The sequence below is a fragment of the Oncorhynchus clarkii genome, chromosome 16 (assembly GCF_045791955.1).
Source record: "Oncorhynchus clarkii lewisi isolate Uvic-CL-2024 chromosome 16, UVic_Ocla_1.0, whole genome shotgun sequence".
In the NCBI taxonomy this organism is placed as follows: Eukaryota; Metazoa; Chordata; class Actinopteri; order Salmoniformes; family Salmonidae; genus Oncorhynchus; species Oncorhynchus clarkii.
In genome coordinates, this window is record NC_092162.1 from 2,130,475 (window position 1) to 2,152,151 (window position 21,677).

At 50.2% G+C, this 21,677-nt stretch overlaps 1 protein-coding gene across 1 annotated transcript in view; it reads left to right on the plus strand.

The window, feature by feature from the left end:
* The window catches only part of LOC139367866 (HEAT repeat containing 5B), a 158,847-nt gene that overhangs the window by 35,814 nt on the left and 101,356 nt on the right, over nucleotides 1-21,677 (plus strand). The window contains exons 15-28 of the mRNA XM_071106209.1: nucleotides 522-621; nucleotides 922-1,031; nucleotides 1,217-1,380; nucleotides 1,595-1,770; nucleotides 3,157-3,262; nucleotides 3,738-3,928; nucleotides 5,289-5,448; nucleotides 5,647-5,836; nucleotides 10,322-10,491; nucleotides 13,120-13,264; nucleotides 15,206-15,391; nucleotides 16,257-16,517; nucleotides 17,395-17,576; nucleotides 17,693-17,761. Of these exons, the coding sequence (XP_070962310.1) occupies nucleotides 522-621; nucleotides 922-1,031; nucleotides 1,217-1,380; nucleotides 1,595-1,770; nucleotides 3,157-3,262; nucleotides 3,738-3,928; nucleotides 5,289-5,448; nucleotides 5,647-5,836; nucleotides 10,322-10,491; nucleotides 13,120-13,264; nucleotides 15,206-15,391; nucleotides 16,257-16,517; nucleotides 17,395-17,576; nucleotides 17,693-17,761 (2,210 nt within the window). The remainder of the gene's footprint in view (nucleotides 1-521; nucleotides 622-921; nucleotides 1,032-1,216; nucleotides 1,381-1,594; nucleotides 1,771-3,156; nucleotides 3,263-3,737; nucleotides 3,929-5,288; nucleotides 5,449-5,646; nucleotides 5,837-10,321; nucleotides 10,492-13,119; nucleotides 13,265-15,205; nucleotides 15,392-16,256; nucleotides 16,518-17,394; nucleotides 17,577-17,692; nucleotides 17,762-21,677) is intronic.

Here is a 21,677-nt window from a genome sequence, read left to right on the forward strand (position 1 = left end):
TCTCTCCTCCTCTCATCTCCTCCCCTCTCCTTCATGTCTCTCTCTCTCTCTCCTCCTCTCATCTCCTCCCCTCTCCTTCATGTCTCTCTCTCTCTCTCCTCCTCTCATCTCCTCCCCTCTCCTCCATGTCTCTCTCTCTCTCTCCTCCCCTCTCCCTCCTCTCATCTCCTTCCCTCTCATCTCATCTAATCTCCTCCCCTCTCCTTCATGTCTCTCTCTCTCTCCTCCTCTCATCTCCTCCATGTCTCTCTCTCCTCCTCTCATCTCCTCCCCTCTCCTCCATGTCTCTCTCTCTCTCCTCCCTTCTCTCTCTCTCCTCCCCTCTCCCTCCTCTCATCTCCTTCATGTCTCTCTCTCTCTCCTCCTCTCATCTCCTCCCCTCTCCTCCATGTCTCTCTCTCTCTCCCCTCCTCTCTCTCTCTCTCTCTCCTCCTCCCTCTCCCTCCACCCCTCCTCCTCCCTCTCTCTCTCCTCTCTCCTCCCCTCTCCTCCTCCCCCTCCTCCCTCTCTCTCTCCTCTAGCCATGCGTAGCTTTGTGGCCCATTGTCCTGAGCTGCTGACAGAGGATGTGATCCGCAGGCTGATGACACCTATAGAGTGCGCCATGACCATGATGTCACAGTGAGTATGATTGATTTGACTGACTGACCTGGGGGCGGGGGGGTCCATCCCCTCCCCTCCCGACCGGTTGTTGTTGTTGTTTATTATGTTGTTGTTATGTTGTTGTTGTTTATTATGTTGTTTATGATGATTTTGTTTATTATGTTGTTGTTATGTTGTTGTTGTTATGTTGTTGTTGTTATGTTGTTGTTGTTATGTTGTTGTTGTTATGTTGTTGTTGTTTATGATGTTGTTGTTTATTATTTTGTTGTTGTTGTTTATTATTTTGTTGTTGTTTATTATGTTGTTGTTTATCCTCAGTGTCCCGTCGGTCATCAAGGTGCATGGCACCCATCTGAAAGCCAGTGCAGCTATGGTGAGGCTGAGACTCTATGACATCTTGGCTCTACTTCCCCCGAAGACATACGAAGGTACCGACTGGAGGAAATATGACCAGACTTTTTAATTAGGCTTCAATCCAACCGCTGGTGTTGAGGTGTTAGTCCTATAGGGCTGGTTTACCGCACCCCGATTTAAGCCTAGTCCTGGAGCACAGGGCATATGTTCAGTCTGTGTCCGGGAAGTTGTCCCTTACCTTTCCATCTCTCCTCTGTAGGTAGTTTCAATGCCCTGCTGAGAGAGCTGGTGGCAGAGTTCACTCTGACTGATAACTCGGCCAACACCACCACCTCGTTGCTACGCTCCCTCTGTCACTATGACGACAGTGTTCTGATGGGGTCCTGGCTACAGGAGACTGACCACAAGTCTATCGAGGACCAGGTAACTGACCTACTGTAAAGGTCAGAGGTTACGGTAAAGCAAAGTGCCCATCTCCCCATGATGACTTCATATAGAAATACATTGTGTAGAACCTCGTGGTTTTCTGTCAGCTAGAATCGTGTCCGATCTGTTGTATTCTATCTGCAATTTTCAGGACGTTTCACATCACTGAATACACCCCCTGCTTTTGTTAATTGTGTGTGTGTGTGTGTAGCTCCAGCCCAACAGTGCGTCAGGCAGTGGCGCTCTAGAACACGACCCCTCCTCCATCTACCTGAGGGTACCGATGGGCGAGGCCATGCCTGGGCCCCTCCCCCTTGGCGTTTCTGTCATTGACGCCTCCGTCGCTCTGTTCGGAGTGGTGTTCCCTCATGTCTCCTTTAAACACAGGTGAGACTACCTGTCAGTCCTAACTCTGACCCCTGACCCCTAACACAGGTCAGAGACTACCTGTCAGTCCTAACTCTGACCCTAACCCTCCGTCGCTCTGTTCGGAGTGGTGTTCCCTCATGTCTCCTTTAAACACAGGTGAGACTACCTGTCAGTCCTAACTCTGACCCCTGACCCCTAACACAGGTCAGAGACTACCTGTCAGTCCTAACCCTGACCCCTAACACAGGTCAGAGACCTGGTCCCTGGTCAACTGACATTTGACATTCCTAGAATAATCTAATATTGTTTGTCTCGGTCTTCAGAGGTGTCCAGGCCATCAGTAGTTGAATCAGCTATGCTGCTTCTAGATGGTGTCAAACCGGGGGAATGGACGGGGGGGGTACTTCAGGAGAGGTTTGGGACTGGCCAGGGGGGTACTTCAGGAGAGGTTTGGGACTGGCCAGGGGGGGTACTTCAGGAGAGGTTTGGGACTGGCCAGGGGGGGTACTTCAGGAGAGGTTTGGGACTGGCCAGGGGGGGTACTTCAGGAGAGGTTTGGGACTGGCCGGGGGGGTACTTCAGGAGAGGTTTGGGACTGGCCAGGGGGTTACTTCAGGAGAGGTTTGGGACTGGCCAGGGGGGGTACTTCAGGAGAGGTTTGGGACTGGCCGGGGGGGTACTTCAGGAGAGGTTTGGGACTGGCCAGGGGGGTACTTCAGGAGAGGTTTGGGAAACTACAAACAGGGGGACTGGCCAGGGGGGCACTTCAGGAGAGGTTTGGGAAACTACAAACAGGGGGACTGGCCGGAGGGGTACTTCAGGAGAGGTTTGGGAAACTACAAACAGGGGGACTGGCTGGGGGGGTACTTCAGGAGAGGTTTGGGAAACTACAAACAGGGGGACTGGCTGGGGGGGTACTTCAGGAGAGGTTTGGGAAACTAGATGTCAAACAGGGGGACTGGCCGGGGGGGTACTTCAGGAGAGGTTTGGGAAACTACAAACAGGGGGACTGGCCAGGGGGGCACTTGCGGAGAGGTTTGGGAAACTAGATGTCAAACAGGGGGACTGGCCGGGGGGGTACTTCAGGAGAGGTTTGGGAAACTACAAACAGGGGGACTGGCCAGGGGGTACTTCAGGAGAGGTTTGGGACTGGCCAGGGGGTACTTCAGGAGAGGTTTGGGACTGGCCAGGGGGTACTTCAGGAGAGGTTTGGGACTGGCCGGGGGGTACTTCAGGAGAGGTTTGGGACTGGCCGGGGGGTACTTCAGGAGAGGTTTGGGACTGGCCAGGGGGTACTTCAGGAGAGGTTTGGGAAACTACAAACAGGGGGACTGGTCAGGGGGACACTTCAGGAGAGGTTTGGGAAACAGTTTTTTATTAATCTCTCACATTTGTCTGTGCTAGGCTGCAGATGCTGGACCACTTTGCAGAGTGTATTAAACAGGCCAAGGGGGTCAGACAGCAGGCTGTCCAGCTCAACATCTTCACCGCTGTCCTGAGCGCCCTCAAGGTGAGGCCTTTAACTCCTGTTAAAGTTGCACAGGGAAATCTCCTAAACACAAAACCTTTCCAGTAGTGACAGCTTACTTTCTGTTCCTAGAGGGAGACCCTCCTGTAGGTTTTAACTCCAACCCTGTTCCTGGAGAGAGACCCTCCTGTAGGTTTTAACTCCAACCCTGTTCCTGGAGAGAGACCTTCCTGTAGGTTTTAACTCCAACCCTGTTCCTGGAGAGAGACCCTCCTGTAGGTTTTAACTCCAACCCTGTTCCTGGAGAGAGACCCTCCTGTAGGTTTTAACTCCAATCCTGTTCCTGGAGAGAGACCCTCCTGTAGGTTTTAACTCCAACCCTGTTCCTGGAGAGATACCCTCCTGTAGGTTTTAACTCCAACCCTGTTCCTGGAGAGCTACCGTCCAGGAGGGGCCCTGCTATGTATCCTGTTCTCTCTTCCCCAATGAACCAGCCAATCTTCTCTCCGCCCTTCAGGGTCTGGCAGAGAACAAGTCCACCCTGGGTCCTGAAGAGGTTCGTAAATCCGCCCTGGCGCTGGTGATGGGCGCTCTGGACAACCCAAACCCCATCCTGCGCTGTGCTGCTGGGGAGGCCTTGGGAAGGATGGCTCAGGTGGTGGGAGAGGCCACCTTCATTGCCCGCATGGCACAGTACAGCTTTGACAAGTACGACCCGCCTGTTGTTACTCATATCTATCTAGCTTCATGTGTCACAGGGACTTTCCTCTCTGAGATCGCTCTCTCTCTCTTGACCTGCTTGACCTGCTTGACCTGCTCGACTTGCTTGACCTGCTTGACCTGCTTGACCTGCTTGACCTTGTGTTATTTTCTCTTAACCCCCGTATTTAACATATTAACGTCCCCCCTCTCCTCTCCTCCCCTCCCCTCTCTTCCCTCTCCTCTCTTCTCCATCTCCTCTCTTCTCCATCTCCTCTCTTCCCTCTCCTCTCTTCTCCATCTCCTCTCTTCCCCTTTCCTCTCTTCCCCTTTCCTCTCTTCCCCTTTCTTCTCTTCCCCTTTCCTCTCTTCCCCTTTCCTCTCTTCCCCTCTCCTCTCTTCTCTTCTCCATCTCCTCTCTTCTCCATCTCCTCTCTTCCGCTCTCTTCTCCATCTCCTCTCTTCCCCTTTCCTCTCTTTCCCTTTCCTCTCTTCCCCTCTCCTCTCTTCTCTTCTCCATCTCCTCTCTTCTCCATCTCCTCTCTTCCCCTCTCTTCTCCATCTCCTCTCTTCCCCTTTCCTCTCTTTCCCTTTCCTCTCTTCCCCTTTCCTCTCTTCCCCTTTCCTCTCTTCCCCTCTCCTCTCTTCTCTTCTCCATCTCTTCTCTTCTCCATCTCCTCTCCATCTCCTCTCTTCCCCTTTCCTCTCTTCCCCTTTCCTCTCTTTCCCTTTCCTCTCTTCCCCTTTCCTCTCTTCCCCTTTCCTCTCTTCCCCTTTCCTCTCTTCCCCTTTCCTCTCTTCCCCTTTCCTCTCTTCCCCTTTCCTCTCTTCCCCTTTCCTCTCTTCCCCTTTCCTCTCTTCCCCTTTCCTCTCTTCCCCTTTCCTCTCTTCCCCTCTCCTCTCTTCTCTTCTCCTCTCTTCTCTTCTCCTCTCTTCTCTTCTCCATCTCCTCTCTTCTCCATCTCCTCTCTTCCCCTCTCTTCTCCACCTCCTCTCTTCCCCTCTCTTCTCCACCTCCTCTCTTCCCCTCTCTTCTCCATCTCCTCTCTTCCCCTCTCTTCTCCATCTCCATCTCCTCTCTTCTCCATCTCCTCTATTCTCCTCTCTTCTCCATCTCCTCTCTTCTCCTCCCATCTCCTCTCTTCTCCATCTCCTCTCTTCCCCTCTCTTCTCCATCTCCATCTCCTCTCTTCTCCATCTCCTCTCTTCTCCATCTCCTCTATTCTCCTCTCTTCTCCATCTCCTCTCTTTTCCTCTCTTCTCCATCTCCTCTATTCTCCTCTCTTCTCCATCTCCTCTCTTCTCCTCCCATCTCCTCTCTTCTCCATCTCCTCTCTTCCCCTCCCCTCTCCTCTCTTCCCCCCTCCAGACTGAGGTCAGCCCGTGACGTGGTCTCCAGAACAGGCCACTCCCTGGCTCTGGGCTGTCTGCACAGATACGTAGGAGGGATTGGTTCAGGACAGCACCTCAAAACCAGCGTCAGCATCCTATTGGCCCTAGCCCAGGATGGAACCTCCCACGAGGTCCAGGTGAGTGAACGGTGGACAGGTGAGGAGGCTCTCTGAGTCTCAGGCTGCGTCCTGATTCGCCACTCTTTTCCCTTTTTGATTCTCCATTGAGTTTGGTTTTTAGTCCAAGTCCTTAATCTGTATCTGGGAAACTGGCCCAATGTTTAGTTCCTCCTTAATCCTGTAAACATTTGATCTGTGACCTCTCTGTCTCTCCAGACGTGGGCCCTCCACTCCCTGGCTCTCATCGTAGACTCCAGTGGTCCCATGTATCGAGGATATGTGGAGCCCACCCTCTCCCTGGTCCTGACCCTGCTCCTAACCGTACCCCCGTCACACACTGAGGTACACCAGTGTCTGGGACGATGTCTGGGCGCTCTCATCACCACCGTTGGACCCGAACTACAGGGTAATGCTCAATTACAACAAGACTACCATGTCTAGCTTCCAGGCTGGCTAGTTGTGTCTCTAAAAGCATTGATGTGCCAGTAGAGGGCAGTATACTGCTTCTACATATTTACAGAGAAGTCATGAATCTTTACAGATTATAACTTTACTTTGACTGCTAATCAGGGATGGAAAAAGGACATAATTTACATAATTATGTAAAGATATGTTAATTGACTCAAGGGAAAGGAAAAGTCACCCAGTAAAATACTACTTGAGTAAAAGTCTAAAACATATTTGGTTTTAAATATACTTAAGTATCAAATTGCTTGTATTAAGCAAACTAGACGGCACCATTTTCTTTACAGATAGCCAGGGGAACACTCAGATATAATTTACAGATAGCCAGGGGAACACTCAGATATCATTACAGATAGCCAGGGGAACACTCAGATATCATTACAGATAGCCAGGGGAACACTCAGATATCATTACAGATAGCCAGGGGAACACTCAGATATCATTTACAGATAGCCAGGGGAACACTCCATCACTCAGACATCATTTACAGATAGCCAGGGGAACACTCAGATATCATTTACAGATAGCCAGGGGAACACTCAGATATCATTACAGATAGTCAGGGGAACACTCAGATATCATTACAGATAGCCAGGGGAACACTCCATCACTCAGACATCATTTACAGATAGCCAGGGGAACACTCAGATATCATTTACAGATAGCCAGGGGAACACTCAGATATCATTACAGATAGCCAGGGGAACACTCAGATATCATTACAGATAGCCAGGGGAACACTCCATCACTCAGACATCATTTACAGATAGCCAGGGGAACACTCAGCTATCATTTACAGATAGCCAGGGGAACACTCAGATATCATTTACAGATAGCCAGGGGAACACTCAGATATCATTTACAGATAGCCAGGGGAACACTCCATCACTCAGATATCATTACAGATAGCCAGTGGAACACTCAGATATCATTACAGATAGCCAGGGGAACACTCCATCACTCAGATATAATTTACAGATAGCCAGGGGAACACTCAGATATCATTACAGATAGCCAGGGGAACACTCAGATATCATTACAGATAGCCAGGGGAACACTCAGATATCATTACAGATAGCCAGGGGAACACTCAGATATCATTACAGATAGCCAGGGGAACACTCAGATATCATTACAGATAGCCAGGGGAACACTCAGATATCATTACAGATAGCCAGGGGAACACTCAGATATCATTTACAGATAGCCAGGGGAACACTCGGATATCATTACAGATAGCCAGGGGAACACTCGGATATCATTACAGATAGCCAGGGGAACACTCAGATATCATTACAGATAGACAGGGGAACACTCAGATATCATTTACAGATAGCCAGGGGAACACTCAGATATCATTTACAGATAGCCAGGGGAACACTCCATCACTCAGACATAATTTACAGATAGCCAGGGGAACACTCCGATATCATTTACAGATAGCCAGGGGAACACTCAGATATCATTACAGATAGCCAGGGGAACACTCCATCACTCAGACATAATTTACAGATAGCCAGGGGAACACTCAGCTATCATTTACAGATAGCCAGGGGAACACTCAGATATCATTTACAGATAGCCAGGGGAACACTCAGATATAATTTACAGATAGCCAGGGGAACACTCAGATATCATTACAGATAGCCAGGGGAACACTCAGATATCATTACAGATAGCCAGGGGAACACTCAGATATCATTACAGATAGCCAGGGGAACACTCAGATATCATTACAGATAGCCAGGGGAACACTCAGATATCATTACAGATAGCCAGGGGAACACTCAGATATCATTACAGATAGCCAGGGGAACACTCAGATATCATTACAGATAGCCAGGGGAACACTCAGATATCATTACAGATAGCCAGGGGAACACTCAGATATCATTTACAGATAGCCAGGGGAACACTCCATCACTCAGACATCATTTACAGATAGCCAGGGGAACACTCAGATATCATTTACAGATAGCCAGGGGAACACTCAGATATCATTACAGATAGTCAGGGGAACACTCAGATATCATTACAGATAGCCAGGGGAACACTCCATCACTCAGACATCATTTACAGATAGCCAGGGGAACACTCAGATATCATTTACAGATAGCCAGGGGAACACTCAGATATCATTACAGATAGCCAGGGGAACACTCAGATATCATTACAGATAGCCAGGGGAACACTCCATCACTCAGACATCATTTACAGATAGCCAGGGGAACACTCAGCTATCATTTACAGATAGCCAGGGGAACACTCAGATATCATTTACAGATAGCCAGGGGAACACTCAGATATCATTTACAGATAGCCAGGGGAACACTCCATCACTCAGATATCATTACAGATAGCCAGTGGAACACTCAGATATCATTACAGATAGCCAGGGGAACACTCCATCACTCAGATATAATTTACAGATAGCCAGGGGAACACTCAGATATCATTACAGATAGCCAGGGGAACACTCAGATATCATTACAGATAGCCAGGGGAACACTCAGATATCATTACAGATAGCCAGGGGAACACTCAGATATCATTACAGATAGCCAGGGGAACACTCAGATATCATTACAGATAGCCAGGGGAACACTCAGATATCATTACAGATAGCCAGGGGAACACTCAGATATCATTTACAGATAGCCAGGGGAACACTCGGATATCATTACAGATAGCCAGGGGAACACTCAGATATCATTACAGATAGCCAGGGGAACACTCAGATATCATTACAGATAGACAGGGGAACACTCAGATATCATTTACAGATAGCCAGGGGAACACTCAGATATAATTTACAGATAGCCAGGGGAACACTCCATCACTCAGACATAATTTACAGATAGCCAGGGGAACACTCCGATATCATTTACAGATAGCCAGGGGAACACTCAGATATCATTACAGATAGCCAGGGGAACACTCCATCACTCAGACATAATTTACAGATAGCCAGGGGAACACTCAGCTATCATTTACAGATAGCCAGGGGAACACTCAGATATCATTTACAGATAGCCAGGGGAACACTCAGATATAATTTACAGATAGCCAGGGGAACACTCCATCACTCAGATATCATTACAGATAGCCAGGGGAACACTCAGATATCATTACAGATAGCCAGGGGAACAGTCAGATATCATTACAGATAGCCAGGGGAACACTCAGATATAATTTACAGATAGCCAGGGGAACACTCAGACATCGTTTACAGATAGCCAGGGGAACACTCAGATAACATTTACAGATAGCCAGGGGAACACTCATATCATTTACAGATAGCCAGGGGAACACTCAGATATCATTTACAGATAGCCAGGGGAACACTCCATCACTCAGACATCATTTACAGATAGCCAGGGGAACATTCCATCCTTCAGACATCATTTACAGATAGCCAGGGGAACACTCAGATATCATTTACAGATAGCCAGGGGAACACTCAGATATAATTTACAGATAGCCAGGGGAACACTCAGATATCATTACAGATAGCCAGGGGAACACTCAGATATCATTTACAGATAGCCAGGGGAACACTCAGATATCATTACAGATAGCCAGGGGAACACTCAGATATCATTTACATATAGCCAGGGGAACACTCAGATATCATTTACAGATAGCCAGGGGAACACTCAGATATCATTTACAGATAGCCAGGGGAACACTCAGGTATCATTACAGATAGCCAGGGGAACACTCAGATATCATTACAGATAGCCAGGGGAACACTCGGATATCATTTACAGATGGCCAGGGGAACAATCCATCACTCAGACATCATTTACAGATAGTCAGGGGAACACTCCATCACTCAGACATAATTTACAGATAGCCAGGTGCGTTTAGTGATCCAGATCAGTAGAGATGACCAGGGATGCTGTCTTGATAAGTCTGTGAATGAGACCATCTTTCTGTCCTGCTAAGTACTGTTGTCAGGGAAAATGATTGTAAAAAGTACATTATTTTCTTTAGGAATCTAGTGAGGTAAAAGTTGTCAAAAATATAAATTCTAAAGTACAGATACCACAAAAAAACTACTTGAGTAGTACTTTAAAGTATACTGAAGTACTTTACACCAGTACTTTAAAGTATACTGAAGTACTTTACACCAGTACTTTAAAGTATACTGAAGTACTTTACACCAGTACTTTAAAGTATACTGAAGTACTTTACACCAGTACTTTAAAGTATACTGAAGTACTTTACACCAGTACTTTAAAGTATACTGAAGTACTTTACACCAGTACTTTAAAGTATACTGAAGTACTTTACACCAGTACTTTAAAGTATACTGAAGTACTTTACACCAGTACTTTAAAGTATACTGAAGTACTTTACACCAGTACTTTAAAGTATACTGAAGTACTTTACACCAGTGTTGCTGATCTCTCTCTCTCTCCAGGTAACGGAGCGACCATCTCGACGATCCGCTCATCATGTCTGGTGGGCTGTGCCATCATGCAGGGTCACAGCGACTCCCTGGTGCAGGCAGCGGCCATATCCTGTCTCCAGCAGCTACACATGTTCGCCCCGCGCCACGTTAACCTCTCCAGCCTGGTGCCCTGTCTCTGTGTAAGTGTGTGGGAGGGGGCCAGCCTGATGCCCTGCCTCTGTGTGAGAGGGGGCCAGCCTGATGCCCTGTCTCTGTGTGTGAGGGGGCCAGCCTGATGCCCTGTCTCTGTGTGAGAGGGGGCCAGCCTGATGCCCTGTCTGTGTGAGAGGGGGCCAGCCTGATGCCCTGTCTCTGTGTGAGAGGGGGCCAGCCTGGTGCCGTGCCTCTGTGTGAGAGGGGGCCAGCCTCATGCCCTGTCTGTGTGAGAGGGGGCCAGCCTGATGCCCTGTCTCTGTGTGAGAGGGGGCCAGCCTGATGCCTTGCCTCTGTGTGAGAGGGGGCCAGCCTGATGCCTTGCCTCTGTGTGAGAGGGGGCCAGCCTGGTGCCGTGCCTCTGTGGGAGGGGGCCAGCCTGATGCCCTGCCTCTGTGTGAGAGGGGGGCCAGCCTGATGCCCTGTCTCTGTTTGAGAGGGGGCCAGCCTGATGCCCTGTCTGTGTGAGAGGGGGCCAGCCTCATGCCCTGTCTGTGTGAGAGGGGGCCAGCCTGATGCCCTGCCTCTGTGTAAGTGTGTGAGAGGGGGGGGGGGGGTTGCTATATGATGCAGGCTTAGATGGTGGACGTGGCAGGGCAGTAGTTGACCTGTGTGTGTGTGTTGTGGTAGTTGACCTGTGTGTGTGTGTTGTGGTAGTTGACCTGTGTGTGTGTGTTGTGGTAGTTGACCTTTGTGTGTGTGTGTGTGTTGTGGTAGTTGACCTCTGTGTGTTCCTTCCTCAGGTCCACCTGTGTAGCTCTCACTTGTTGCTGTGTTGTGGTAGTTGACCTGTGTGTGTTGTGGTAGTTGACCTTTGTGTGTGTGTGTGTGTGTTGTTGTAGTTGACCTGTGTGTGTGTGTGTGTGTTGTGGTAGTTGACCTCTGTGTGTTCCTTCCTCAGGTCCACCTGTGTAGCTCTCACCTGTTGCTGTGTTGTGGTAGTTGACCTGTGTGTGTTGTGGTAGTTGACCTTTGTGTGTGTGTGTTGTGGTAGTTGACCTCTGTGTGTGTTCCTTCCTCAGGTCCACCTGTGTAGCTCTCACCTGTTGCTGTGTTGTGGTAGATGACCTCTGTGTGTTGTGGTAGTTGACCTGTGTGTGTGTGTGTTGTGGTAGTTGACCTCTGTGTGTGTTCCTTCCTCAGGTCCACCTGTGTAGCTCTCACCTGTTGCTGTGTTGTGGTAGTTGACCTGTGTGTGTGTTGTGGTAGTTGACCTCTGTGTGTTGTGGTAGTTGACCTCTGTGTGTTTTGGTAGTTGACCTGTGTGTTCCTTCCTCAGGTCCACCTGTGTAGCTCTCACCTGTTGCTGTGTTGTGGTAGTTGACCTGTGTGTTCCTTCCTCAGGTCCACCTATGTAGCTCTCACCTGTTGCTGTGTTGTGGTAGTTGACCTGTGTGTTCCTTCCTCAGGTCCACCTGTGCAGCTCTCACCTGTTGCTGTGTTGTGGTAGTTGACCTGTGTGTTCCTTCCTCAGGTCCACCTGTGTAGCTCTCACCTGTTGCTGTGTTGTGGTAGTTGACCTGTGTGTTCCTTCCTCAGGTCCACCTGTGTAGCTCTCACCTGTTGCTGTGTTGTGGTAGTTGACCTGTGTGTTCCTTCCTCAGGTCCACCTGTGTAGCTCTCACCTGTTGCTGTGTTGTGGTAGTTGACCTGTGTGTTCCTTCCTCAGGTCCACCTGTGCAGCTCTCACCTGTTGCTGTGTTGTGGTAGTTGACCTGTGTGTTCCTTCCTCAGGTCCACCTATGTAGCTCTCACCTGTTGCTGTGTTGTGGTAGTTGACCTGTGTGTTCCTTCCTCAGGTCCACCTGTGCAGCTCTCACCTGTTGCTGTGTTGTGGTAGTTGACCTGTGTGTTCCTTCCTCAGGTCCACCTATGTAGCTCTCACCTGTTGCTGTGTTGTGGTAGTTGACCTGTGTGTTCCTTCCTCAGGTCCACCTGTGTAGCTCTCACCTGTTGCTGTGTTGTGGTAGTTGACCTGTGTGTTCCTTCCTCAGGTCCACCTATGTAGCTCTCACCTGTTGCTGTGTTGTGGTAGTTGACCTGTGTGTTCCTTCCTCAGGTCCACCTATGTAGCTCTCACCTGTTGCTGTGTTGTGGTAGTTGACCTGTGTGTTCCTTCCTCAGGTCCACCTATGTAGCTCTCACCTGTTGCTGTGTTGTGGTAGTTGACCTGTGTGTTCCTTCCAGGTCCACCAGGTCCACCTCCACCTGTGCAGCTCTCACCTGTTGCTGTGTTGTGGTAGTTGACCTGTGTGTTCCTTCCTCAGGTCCACCTATGTAGCTCTCACCTGTTGCTGTGTTGTGGTAGTTGACCTGTGTGTTCCTTCCTCAGGTCCACCTGTGTAGCTCTCACCTGTTGCTGTGTTGTGGTAGTTGACCTGTGTGTTCCTTCCTCAGGTCCACCTATGTAGCTCTCACCTGTTGCTGTGTTGTGGTAGTTGACCTGTGTGTTCCTTCCTCAGGTCCACCTATGTAGCTCTCACCTGTTGCTGTGTTGTGGTAGTTGACCTGTGTGTTCCTTCCTCAGGTCCACCTATGTAGCTCTCACCTGTTGCTGTGTTGTGGTAGTTGACCTCTGTGTGTTGTGGTAGTTGACCTGTGTGTTCCTTCCTCAGGTCCACCTATGTAGCTCTCACCTGTTGCTGCGCCGTGCAGCGGTGGCCTGTCTGAGACAGCTGGCCCAGAGAGAGGCTGCGGAGGTCTGTGAGTACGCCATGAGTCTGGCCCGCAACAAGGACAGCACGGACTCAACCACCGTCAGTAAGTAGTGGACCTGACCAGGGACGGGCCTGACGCTAGACCAGGGACGGGCCAGACCAGGGACGGGCCCGACGCCAGACCAGGGACGGGCCAGACCAGGGACGGGCCTGACGCTAGACCAGGGACGGGCTAGACCAGGGACGGGCTAGACCAGGGACGGGCCTGACGCTAGACCAGGGACGGCCCCGACGCCAGACCAGGGACGGGCCCGTCTCTCACACAGAGGCACGGCATCAGGCTGGCCCCCTCTCACACAGAGACGCCAGACCAGGGACGGGCCCGACGCCAGACCAGGGACGGGCCAGACCAGGGACGGGCCAGACCAGGGACGGGCTAGACCAGGGACGGGCCCGACGCTAGATCAGGGACGGGCCCGATCAGGGACGGGCTAGACCAGGGACGGTGGTGTGCCACAGATAGACTAGTCTGTAGGGGGTGGTGTGCCGCAGATAGACTAGTCTGTAGGGGGTGGTGTGCCGCAGATAGACTAGTCTGTAGGGGGTGGTGTGCCGCAGATAGACTAGTCTGTAGGGGGTGGTGTGCCGCAGATAGACTAGTCTGTAGGGGGTGGTGTGTCGCAGATAGACTAGTCTGTAGGGGGTGGTGTGCCGCAGATAGACTAGTCTGTAGGGGGTGGTGTGCCGCAGATGGACTAGTCTGTAGGGGGTGGTGTGCCGCAGATGGACTAGTCTGTAGGGGGTGGGGTGCCGCAGATGGACTAGTCTGTAGGGGGTGGGGTGCCGCAGATGGACTAGTCTGTAGGGGGCGGGGTGCCGCAAATGGACTAGTCTGTAGGGGGTGGTGTGCCGCAGATGGACTAGTCTGTAGGGGGTGGTGTGCCGCAGATGGACTTGTCTGTAGGGGGTGGTGTGCCGCAGATGGACTAGTCTGTAGGGGGTGGTGTGCCGCAGATGGACTAGTCTGTAGGGGGTGGTGTGCCGCAGATGGACTAGTCTGTAGGGGGTGGTGTGCCGCAGATGGACTAGTCTGTAGGGGGTGGTGTGCCGCAGATGGACTAGTCTGTAGGGGGCGGGGTGCCGCAAATGGACTAGTCTGTAGGGGGTGGTGTGCCGCAGATGGACTAGTCTGTAGGGGGTGGTGTGCCGCAGATGGACTTGTCTGTAGGGGGTGGTGTGCCGCAGATGGACTAGTCTGTAGGGGGTGGTGTGCCGCAGATGGACTAGTCTGTAGGGGGTGGTGTGCCGCAGATGGACTAGTCTGTAGGGGGTGGTGTGCCGCAGATGGACTAGTCTGTAGGGGGTGGTGTGCCGCAGATGGACTAGTCTGTAGGGGGTGGTGTGCCGCAGATGGACTAGTCTGTAGGGGGTGGTGTGCCGCAGATGGACTAGTCTGTAGGGGGTGGTGTGCCGCAGATGGACTAGTCTGTAGGGGGTGGTGTGCCGCAGATGGACTAGTCTGTAGGGGGTGGTGTGCCGCAGATGGACTAGTCTGTAGGGGGTGGTGTGCCGCAGATGGACTAGTCTGTAGGGGGTGGTGTGCCGCAGATAGACTAGTCTGTAGGGGGTGGTGTGCCGCAGATAGACTAGTCTGTAGGGGGTGGTGTGCCGCAGATAGACTAGTCTGTAGGGGGTGGTGTGCCGCAGATAGACTAGTCTGTAGGGGGTGGTGTGCCGCAGATAGACTAGTCTGTAGGGGGTGGTGTGCCGCAGATAGACTAGTCTGTAGGGGGTGGTGTGCCGCAGATGGACTAGTCTGTAGGGGGTGGTGTGCCGCAGATGGACTAGTCTGTAGGGGGTGGTGTGCCGCAGATGGACTAGTCTGTAGGGGGTGGTGTGCCGGAGATGGACTAGTCTGTAGGGGGTGGTGTGCCGCAGATAGACTAGTCTGTAGGGGGTGGTGTGCCACAGAGGTGTGATAATGATGACGACATTGATTAACTCTCTCTCTCCTCTCTTCTCTCTTCTTTCTCTCTTCTCTCAGATCTGAACATCACAGAGACTGGTTTGGAGGGGGTTCTGTTTGGAATGCTGGACCGGGAGACGGACAGGAAGCTTTGTCACGACATCCATGACACTCTGGGCCACATGCTCTCCTCGCTCGCCGTGGACAAGCTCTCTCATTGGTTGAAGCTCTGCAAGGATGTCCTGGCTGCTACGACAGGTCACAGTCTGTGAAACTTGACTTAACTAAGTGTTTGGTGACGGGTTTAAATAAACATGTCTTCTATTTATTTATATATATATCAATGTTATGCTCAGCTAAGTCATGACTAGGACATGATGTGGCCATGGAATGTTCTGTTGATATATTTTGGTCTGGCTGTTGGTCAGTCCGTGATATTTAATTAGGCCACTAGCCATATGGGTCTTATTATTGTCTTGTTGAATAATGTTTTTTATTTTTTATTTTTTTATTTCCATTTTCCCTCCCTCGTGTTAAAGGTTCAGTGTAGTCAAAACTGGATTTTTCTGGGTTTTATATCATATATTTCCACACTGAGTTTGGAAGAATACTGTGAAAATTATGATAATGCCCCTTTTAGTTTAAAAGCGGTTTGAAAAAACGGCCTGAAATTTCAGCCTGTTTCGGTGGGATGGAGTTTTATACTGCCTGGTGACATCACCAGTTAATAGACCAATAAGAAAGAGTTCCAAACCTCTCTGCTAATAACAGCTAGTTTTCTCCTCCCACTCAAACCACTCCCAAACAGTCTTGGCAAAATTATGGCTTGGTCTTTGCATGGTCTTTGCTAAGAAGCTATTTGTGTTCATTTTTGACGATTTTAATGTTAAACAATCCCAGTAAGGTATTTGTTACCCAGAAAGGATTTGATATGGATATGAAAAGGCCTGCATTGGGCCTTTTAATGTGTCGTGTATGATTTGATATGGATATGAAAAGGGCTGCATTGGGCCTTTAATGTGTCGTGCCTGGTTTGATATGGATATGAAAAGGGCTGCATTGGGCCTTTAATGTGTGGTGCCTGGTTTTCCTGTGTGGGACGTTGAAGTATTCCTTCCTTCCTGTCCAGAGGCTGGAGGAGGGGTTGTGGCACCGGTAGATCTGGGTAAAGAAGAGGACGACTCGGAGAAGCAGGATGAGATCGACGATGACATCATGTTTACGGCGCTGGGAGAGGACAATAACGCCAAGCCGTCTGTGGCGCCGCGCTGGGTGACCCGTGTGTTCGCCGCAGACTGTCTGTGTCGCATCATACTGCTGTGTGAGAACGCAGACAAGACCCACTTTGACCTGGCCGGCGCCCGCTCTGCTAAGGCCAAGAACCCTAAAGGTACACACACACACACACACACACACACACACACACACACACGATCAGCGAGCAACTTCTCAGATACCACATTAGACTTTATTTTTTTATACACACAGAGACGCTGCCAGTGTGGTTATGGAATTCCATCTGTCAAAATATGTAGGAAACCTGATCTATCCCTCCCTCTCTCCCTCTCTCCCTCTCTCCCTCTCTCTCTCCCTCTCTCCCTCCCTCCCTCTCTCCCTCTCTCCCTCTCTCCCTCCCTCCCTCCCTCTCTCCCTCTCTCCCTCCCTCCCTCCCTCCCTCTCTCCCTCTCTCCCTCCCTCCCTCTCTCCCTCCCTCCCTCCCTCCCTCCCTCCCTCTCTCCCTCTCTCCCTCCCTCCCTCCCTCCCTCCCTCCCTCCCTCCCTCCCTCCCTCCCTCCCTCCCTCCCTCCCTCCCTCCCTCCCTCCCTCCCTCCCTCCCTCCCTCCCTCCCTCCCTCCCTCCCTCCCTCCCTCCCTCCCTCCCTCCCTCCCTCCCTCTCTCCCTCTCTCCCTCTCTCCCTCTCTCCCTCCCTCCCTCTCTCCCTCTCTCCCTCTCTCCCTCTCTCCCTCCCTCCCTCCCCCCCTCCCCCCCTCCCTCCCTCCCTCCCTCCCTCCCTCCCTCCCTCCCTCCCTCCCTCCCTCCCTCCCTCTCTCCCTCTCTCCCTCTCTCCCTCCCTCCCTCTCTCCCTCTCTCCCTCTCTCCCTCTCTCCCTCCCTCCCTCTCTCCCTCCCTCCCTCTCTCCCTCTCTCCCTCTCTCCCTCCCTCCCTCTCTCTCTCTCCCAATCCCTCTCTCCCTCTCTCCCTCCCTCCCTCCCTCTCTCTCTCTCCCAATCCCTCCCTCCCTCTCTCCCTCCCTCCCCCCTCCCTCAGGTGATCTGTTGGTCCTCCACCTCTCTGACCTGATTCGCATGGCCTTCATGGCGGCTACAGACAACAGTAACCAGTTGAGGATGGCTGGTCTTCAGGCTCTGGAAGACATTATTAAGAAGTTTGCCTCTGTTCCGGAGCCAGAGTTCCCAGGTCACGTGATCCTGGAGCAGTACCAGGCGAACGTGAGTCTATCCACACAGATAATCAATGAAGATACGCCATTAAGATAATCTATGTGTTGTATTTCTATGTAACTCTGGCAACCTTATTCAATGTATATATCTTTATTGTTCCTCAGGTTGGAGCTGCTCTTAGACCAGCGTTCTCCCCAGATACACCTTCTGACATCACAGCTAAGGCATGCCAGGTAACTGTCCTGATAGGTTCTCCCCAGATACACCTTCTGACATCACAGCTAAGGCATGCCAGGTAACTGTCCTGATAGGTTCTCCCCAGATACACCTTCTGACATCACAGCTAAGGCATGCCAGGTAACTGTCCTGATAGGTTCTCCACACGACCACCTTCTGACATCACAGCTAAGGCATGCCAGGTAACTGTCCTGATAGGTTCTCTACACGACCACCTTCTGACATCACAGCAAAGGCATGCCAGGTAACTGTCCTGATAGGTTCTCCACACGACCACCTTCTGACATCACAGCTAAGGCATGCCAGGTAACTGTCCTGATAGGTTCTCTACACGACCACCTTCTGACATCACAGCAAAGGCATGCCAGGTAACTGTCCTGATAGGTTCTCTACACGACCACCTTCTGACATCACAGCTAAGGCATGCCAGGTAACTGTCCTGATAGGTTCTCTACACGACCACCTTCTGACATCACAGCTAAGGCATGCCAGGTAACTGTCCTGATAGGTTCTCTACACGACCACCTTCTGACATCACGGCTAAGGCATGCCAGGTAACTGTCCTGATAGGTTCTCCCCAGATACACCTTCTGACATCACAGCTAAGGCATGCCAGGTAACTGTCCTGATAGGTTCTCCCCAGATACACCTTCTGACATCACAGCTAAGGCATGCCAGGTAACTGTCCTGATAGGCTCTCCACACGACCACCTTCTGACATCACATTGGGACATTTTCACTTAGGGGTGTACTCACTTTTGTTGCCAGCGGTTTAGACATTAATGGACATTAATGTACACTGTTATACAAGCTGTACACTCACTACTTTACATTGTAGCAAAGTGTCATTTCTTCAGTGTTGTCACATGACAAGATATACTCAAATATTTACAAAAATGTGAGGGGTGTACTCACTTTTGCGATCTACTGTAAATATTTTTTAACTCCCCAAATATATAACAGTGTAGTTATCACAAAACAGTTTCCGCTCATCATCATATAAATGAAACCAACGACTAAGCAACAACGTGGTCAGTAGAAACAGCAGCAGAGATGATCATGTTTTCTCTCTCCGTGGGAAGTGCAATCCAGGCCATCTGCATTGGGAATTCACCTGGAATTGAATACATCTCTTATTGTTTTAAGAGAAAAACAAATAAAACAATGGCAGTTTTAAACGATAAGAAAAAATGAAATTTTTGCAATTGGCTATTCAAGATGAACAATGTGTTCATCACACATGGCAAAAACTGGGAGCTGACCACTGTTGACCAGACCACTGTTGACCAGACCACTGTTGACCAGACCACTGTTGACCAGACCACTGTTGACCTGACCACTGTTGTGTTGACCAGACCACTGTTGACCTGACCACTGTTGACCTGACCACTGTTGACCAGACCACTGTTGACCAGACCACTGTTGACCAGACCACTGTTGACCTGACCACTGTTGTGTTGACCAGACCACTGTTGACCTGACCACTGTTGACCTGACCACTGTTGACCTGACCACTGTTGACCAGACCACTGTTGACCAGACCACTGTTGACCTGACCACTGTTGACCTGACCACTGTTGACCAGACCACTGCTGACCAGACCACTGTTGACCAGACCACTGTTGACCAGACCACTGGGATCTGACCACTGTTGACCAGACTACTGCTGACCAGACCACTGCTGACCAGACCACTGTTGACCAGACCACTGTTGACCAGACCACTGGGATCTGACCACTGTTGACCAGACCACTGTTGACCAGACCACTGTTGACCAGACCACTGTTGACCAGACCACTGTTGATCTGACAACTGTTGACCTGACCACTGTTGACCTGACCACTGTTGACCAGACCACTGTTGACCAGACCACTGTTGACCAGACCACTGTTGACCTGACCACTGTTGACCTGACCACTGTTGACCAGACCACTGTTGACCAGACCACTGGGATCTGACCACTGTTGACCAGACTACTGTTGACCAGACCACTGTTGACCAGACCACTGGGATCTGACCACTGTTGACCAGACTACTGTTGACCAGACCACTGTTGACCAGACCACTGTTGACCTGACCACTGTTGTAGTGTACTGTAGTGTAGTGTACTATAGGGTAGTGTAGTGTACTATAGGGTAGTGTAGTGTACTATAGGGTAGTGTACTATAGGGTAGTGTACTGTGGTGTACCTGTAGTGTAGTGTACTATAGGGTAGTGTACTATAGTGTACTGTACTGTAGTGTATAGTATGCAGTAGACAGTCTCAGCTAATCCTCAGTACTGCAGAGCTCTTGAGTCATCATGTCCCTCTCTGTGTAGTGGAGCTGTAGTGTAGTGTACTATAGTGTACTGTACTATAGGGTAGTGTACTATAGTGTACTGTACTGTACTATAGGGTAGTGTACTATAGTGTACTGTACTGTACTATAGGGTAGTGTAGTGTACTGTACTATAGGGTAGTGTACTATAGTGTACTGTACTATAGTGTAGTGTAGTGTACTGTACTATAGGGTAGTGTAGTGTACTGTACTATAGGGTAGTGTACTGTACTATAGGGTAGTGTAGTGTAGTGTACTATAGGGTAGTGTACTATAGGGTAGTGTAGTGGAGCTGTAGGGTAGTGTAGTGTACTATAGGGTAGTGTAGTGTACTATAGGGTAGTGTAGTGTACTATAGGGTAGTGTACTATAGGGTAGTGTAGTGTACTATAGGGTAGTGTAGTGGAGCTGTAGAGTAGTGTAGTGTACTATAGGGTAGTGTAGTGTACTATAGGGTAGTGTAGTGTACTATAGGGTAGTGTAGGGTAGCTGTAGTGTAGGGTTGTGTACTATAGGATAGTGTAGTGTACTATAGGGTAGTGTAGTGGAGCTGTAGAGTAGTGTAGTGTACTATAGGGTAGTGTAGTGGAGCTGTAGTGTAGTGTACTATAGGGTAGTGTACTATAGGGTCAAGGCTCTGACTGATACATAGACAGATACTTCTGCTTTCTGACTGATGTGGAGGAGGAGGCAGCAAACATAATGGTCAGATACAGTGTTGACACACTCCTCACACGGAGGGCTTGTTGTGTCTCGCTCTGACGATCACAATCTATTTCTCTTTCTCTCTCACGGTCTTCATCTGTCATGATATCGATCTCTTTCTCTCTCACGGTCTTCATCTCTTATGATATCGATCTCTTTCTCTCTCACGGTCTTCATCTCTCATGATATCGATCTCTTTCTCTGGCTCTCTTTGTTCGATCACGATCCCTGTCTCTCTCTCTCTCTCTGTCTCTCTGTCTCTCTGTCTCTCTGTCTCTCTGTCTCTGTCTCTCTGTCTCTCTCTGTCTCTCTCTGTCTCTCTCTCTCTCTCTCTGTCTCTCTCTCTCTCTCTCTCTCTGTCTCTCTCTCTCTGTCTCTCTCTCTCTGTCTCTCTCTCTCTGTCTCTCTCTCTCTGTCTCTCTCTCTCTCTGTCTCTCTCTCTCTGTCTCTCTCTCTCTCTCTGTCTCTCTCTCTCTCTCTGTCTCTCTCTCTCTCTCTGTCTCTCTCTCTCTCTCTGTCTCTCTCTCTCTGTCTCTCTCTCTCTCTCTCTGTCTCTCTCTCTCTCTCTGTCTCTCTCTCTCTCTCTCTCTCTCTCTCTCTCTCTCTGTCTCTCTGTCTGTCTCTCTCTCTGTCTCTCTCTCTCTGTCTCTCTCTCTGTCTCTCTCTCTCTGTCTCTCTGTCTCTCTCTCTCTGTCTCTCTCTCTCTGTCTCTCGGTCTCTCTGTCTCTCTCTCTCTCTGTCTCTCTCTCTGTCTCTCTCTCTCTCTCTCTCTCTCTCTCTGTCTCTCTCTCCGGTTCTCTCTCTCTCGCACTCTGCAGTTTTCCATTTTTCTATTTTGTTCTTCTCCTGAAAAAAACACAAATCCCTGTTTTTCTACCAATCTGTGTGA